A 5,000-nucleotide genomic window follows, 5' to 3' on the forward strand; every position below is an offset into this window, starting at 1 on the left:
GAGAGCCCCTGGGAACAAGGTTGATCATTAATTTGATTATAAGCAACAAGGTCAACTCCTCCAATGCCCACAAAAAATTAGAATCAGAGGTCCCTGGGTATGGGCCTTGAGGAGACAGTATGAAACATATCTGAGAATTGCCTACCAGCTCCAACCCAACAAGAACTCGTCCACTTGCGTCTTTTTCCTCACCGATATAACGTACAGTTCCTCTTACGAGAGTGCCTTTATCTTCCAGAAATGTAACAACTCTTTGGTCAGTACTAAGGTAATCAACAGTTCTTGCCTGAAGTGACTGGTCATTTTTTCCTTTTAAGAAAGACGGAAAAACTATATCCCTTGGCCTTGATTCAAGGTTAGCTTGACCATGTTCACCTCTCTTTAGTGGCTTTGAAGGAGATTTGTATTCTGCATCATCCATTGGCATAAGCTTATCCAGTCCAACAAAAACACCAGAGTCTGGATCACAAGTGAAATATCGCTTGTTCCCAAATGTTCCATCACATGTTCCACAGCCTGGATATTTCCCCTGAAAGGTTAAAGAGTGAAAGGAATAATCAAGAAAATAACACCGCTGCATTTACTGTTTTGGCTCCCTTATTGTCTATTGTTTTTTTTGTCATTGATATAGGGCCTATGGCCAAAATAAAGAGCCATCAAACTTTGCTGGCCCTACACATAACAGGTGCTAACATAAACAAATTCTAGGGACTTAAGACAGCTAGCTGGCTAAGGTCTGTTCATAAGGTTGCAACAATTTAGTACCTAAGTGTATGCAAAATATTGTATCTAAATGTACTAATAATCCATACCACCTGAGAACAAGAAGTGATCATCACCTGTAGTTTCATGTTTTAATACTTTTTATACATACCATTAAGTGAAGGAGAGATGGATACTACAATTTTTACAACAGTCAAATCAGTACAACAAGTCGTCCTATTGTTCACAAGACTTTATGCGACAAAAGAGGAAGCTAGGACAGCGAGGTATTGCTCGCGTCGAGATTGACAGTTGTATCTCGCATTTTGTGGGTCTCGCGGTCTTCTAGTGTTTTGACTTAATTCCTGACGCCTCTCTGCCTATTTTTGTTATTGTTAAAAAACAAATTGATGTCAGTTATTGACCGTGTCTGGTCCTTTTATTGACAATGAATTTCGTCATAACATTTGTCAAATGTTAGTCTGCGGATATTACTCGCGCTATCGGCCTCTTGAATCCACCAGCTACTTTGACAATGTTTATGACGAATTCACGATCAAAAACAGGACCGGACGCATGAAAAAACTGACGGATACATTATTTTAAATCAACTCCCATGGGCCCCGGTGGCCATTTCTGCCTTCTACCAGACAGTCCTGATTGATTGACCAACTGCTTCCATTCTACCCATTCCACTCAGTGCTCAGATTATCCGTTTATTAAATCTCAAATGAAATGGCTTTTCAGACATTAATTTTACAATATAAAAACTAAACTAATGAAATACTACTAAAATTAATGAATTATAAAATCGCTGATAAATCGGACTATTGTTCAAGAAGTGATAGCTTGTAAAGTCTTTTAAAACTGTTTAGGTTTGTTTAAATTTAATCAGATCTTGAGAGAGATCTGTTCCAAATGGCGGTGGCGGCGGTATACAAGCTTTTTTTTGGTCCCGCAGCTGTTTTAACAAAGTGGGATCACCTTTTATCCTTATTACTTGTATTTTCGTGAGTGGATCTTTGCATCGTAAAATGAATTGGTCACATAAATATGTCGAGGTGCATACCCGAGTCATGCATTGTGGAACGCCATTAAAGCCATCTCTGTACTTAATAGTTGATTCATCATTTATGGCCAATTTAAATCCCTCAGGATAGGGTGGTCTGTGATCATATTTCCTTGTTGAGAGATAAGAATACGTGCGGGCGAAATTTTGTACAAATTGCAATTTCAAAACGTTCTTTTGCATGGACAACACTCCCGCCCCAAACCGAAGACAGTAAGAGAAGAAAGATCTACTGAAAACCAGTGTCGTTGAATAACAGTTCATCAAGGTCTTTTGTATCCAAACGTGTCTTACTGGGTAATTTGGCAAGAGACTTGCGTAGAATGCACTTAGATTTATATTTGCATCACGTGCTCAGCGAGCTTAGGTTGATTCCATAAAAACCCCTAAATCCGTAGCAAAGGGGTACTGGTGAAAGTTCTTAAGTTGCATCTCGGTAGCCTGAAAGTTTAAAAAATAATTTGCCTGTGTTTAAATTAACAAATACACCAATACATCACTAACGTTTCATGTTTTCATGAGAATTAGGGAAGCAGATGTTCGAAGGGAGAATAGCTTAGAGTTTTAGCAGATGTTCGAAGGTGTAATAGCTGTTGAGTTTTATTCCTCAGTTATCGAGTTTCCAAAAGTATAAAAAAAAAAAAAAAATCAAAAAGAACCAAAATCAGAAAAGAACCAATTCACCGTTGCTGTTGAGAAAAGTGTATGCCAGGCAAAAACAAGTTGCATCTCGGTAGCCTGAAAGTTAACTGAAATAATTTGCCTGTTTAAATTAACAAATACACCAATACATCACTAACGTTTCATGTTTAACCGGAGAAAGAGAATTAGGGAAGATGTTCGAAGGTAATAGCTGTTAGTTTTTTATTCCTCAGTTATCATAAGTTCCATAAGTAAAAACTGAAAAAAAATGGTTTGCTTTAAAAAATCAGAACCAAACCAATTCACCGTTGCTGTTGAGAAAAGTGTATGCCAGGCAAAACAAGTTGCATCTCGGTAGCCTGAAAGTTTAAGAAAATAATTTTTGCCTGTGTGTAAATTAACAAATACACCAATACACAAATACACCAATACATCGTTTAAACGTTTAAATGTTTTAAACCGGAGAATTAGGGAAGCAGATGTTCGAAGGTGTAATAGCTGTTGAGTTTTTTTATTCCTCAGTTATCGAGTTCCATAAGTATAAAACTTAAAAATGGATTGCTTTAAAATCAGAAAAGAACCAATTCACCGTTGCTGTTGAGAAAAGTGTATGCCAGGCAAAACAAGTTGCATCTCGGTAGCCTGAAGTTAAAGAAATAATTTGCCTGTGTTTAAATTAACAAATACACCAATACATCACTAACGTTTCATGTTTAACCGGAGAATTAGGGAAGCAGATGTTCGAAGGTGTAAGCTGTTGAGTTTTATTCCTCAGTTATCGAGTTCCATAAGTATAAAACTTAAAAATGGATTGCTTTAAAATCAGAAAAGAACCAATTCACCGTTGCACCGTTGTTGTTGAAAAGTGTATGCCGGGCAAAACAAGTTGCATCTCGGTAGCCTGAAAGTTAAGAGATATAATTTGCCTGTTTTAATTAATTTGAAATAAAGAGAATAAAGAAATAATTTTCCATTTTTTAATTGCATGATGCTGGCCGTAAACCGTGTTTTAGAAAATATTTCAGATTGATTTATTGTGCCTCTGGACTATTTTGACACGTCACTCAAAATTAATTTAAAGTAATTTGAGATATTTGTCGTCATTAAAACTTTATGACGAAGTCGGCCCAACAAATGTGTCGAGATAACACCTCTCTCTCTCCTTTGTCTCTCGCTCTGCCTTTTTAGTGTGAGTCTTGTTACAACTAAAATTCTCAAATTCTCATTGAATTGGAACACTGGGGGCTTATCATGTATGCTGAGGAAGTAAAGGGTATACCTCCGATTTCGGGAAAACAAACAAAGAGAACACAAAAAGTGACAACGACCATGGCTTGTGGATGACGTAGAATGAACATGTGGCCACAAAAATATGCGGTTTTATTTTCTTTTTAAAAAACCTAGCCAATGATAACAAACGTTACAATTGTGGATAAGAGTAAAAAAATAAACGGACTCCATTTTATAACGTGGTCTGCCCTGCAGGGGGCATCCCACGTGATGATTACTGCAGAATTTCCGACAAGAGGTTTGAACTCAGCCAAAACCCCATACATTCACTGTAATTTAAGCTGCATTTTCCCCCTGACCAAGATCATATTTGGTCAAAGTATTGTAGATGATGAAATATCCGGTGAAGTTTTTAGCAACCCTCAATATTCTCCACCCGGGATTTCCCGCTGTACTTTAAGTTCAAGACAAAGTTTTGGGGGCACTTAAGCGTAGGAATTACAGATAGTTTGCGAAGTAAAGACTGCACTGTTGTTTGTGTGGAAGCATAGAACGATAAGGTGCAAAGGGCCGGGAGGAAAAGATCAGAGTTGTGTGATGCATGGTTGTCGTCACGTCCTTTAGGCCAGTTTTCAGGCAGTGCTAAATGAGAAGTAATAACTAAAATGTGTTTGGTATATATCAGATATATCATATATCATCTCATTCAAGTTACATTTAAGAAGTTAAATGTTTTCATACTGGGACATGTGGCTGAATACTTTTCTCACTGGGGGCCATCATGTACGCCCCTTATTCCCTAGAGATTCAAGTTTATGGGCAAATGTAGTTATCTGAGGCTTCAAGATGATTCTGGGCAGAATTCACTGTTCTTTCGTAGCCGGCAAGTCACGAGTAACCCCCCCTAAGCCTGTGACAATTCCGCGCCTTGAGCTACAAGCCGCTGTGACTTCCGTGAAAGTCAGCCGTCAGATACGTCAAGAGCTGAGCCTTAATGATGTCCCAGAGTTCTTCTGGTCTGATAGCAAAGTGGTTTTGGGATAAATCGCAAATGAAAGTCGAAGATTCCATGTCTTTGTAGCCAATCGAGTTCAGCTGATTCACGATGCGAGTTCGGTAGATCAATGGAAGTATGTGGAGTCGAATCAAATCCATCCGATGAGGCCTCACGTGGACTTAGTCCAAGCACTCTCTTAACGTCAAAGTGGTTAAAGGGACCAACCTTTTGTGCCAAGTAGAAGATAAGTGGCCTTTCGGCAGAAATGAAGATATGCTTGATTCGTGCGAAGTATTACCCTCTGACCCTGAGGTGAAGAAAGCCATAGTCTAACCACAATGGCAACCAAGAAAGAATTGA

The 5,000-nt window shown here is 38.4% G+C and overlaps 1 protein-coding gene across 2 annotated transcripts in view; it reads right to left on the reverse strand.

Annotated features, from left to right (window-relative positions):
- LOC137980979 (probable serine/threonine-protein kinase drkD) overlaps positions 1-5,000 on the reverse strand; it is a 64,755-nt gene that overhangs the window by 32,595 nt on the left and 27,160 nt on the right. The window contains exon 1 of one of the 2 annotated variants that reach the window (XM_068828435.1): positions 146-522. The exons of the other annotated variant lie outside the window; for it this stretch is intronic. Within the exon in view, the coding sequence (XP_068684536.1) occupies positions 146-427 (282 nt within the window). The 5' untranslated portion in view covers positions 428-522. Of the gene's footprint in view, positions 1-145; positions 523-5,000 lie in introns of those variants that run through there. 2 annotated transcript variants of the gene reach the window in all.

This window comes from Montipora foliosa, chromosome 1, assembly GCF_036669935.1.
Source record: "Montipora foliosa isolate CH-2021 chromosome 1, ASM3666993v2, whole genome shotgun sequence".
NCBI lineage: Eukaryota > Metazoa > Cnidaria > Anthozoa > Scleractinia > Acroporidae > Montipora > Montipora foliosa.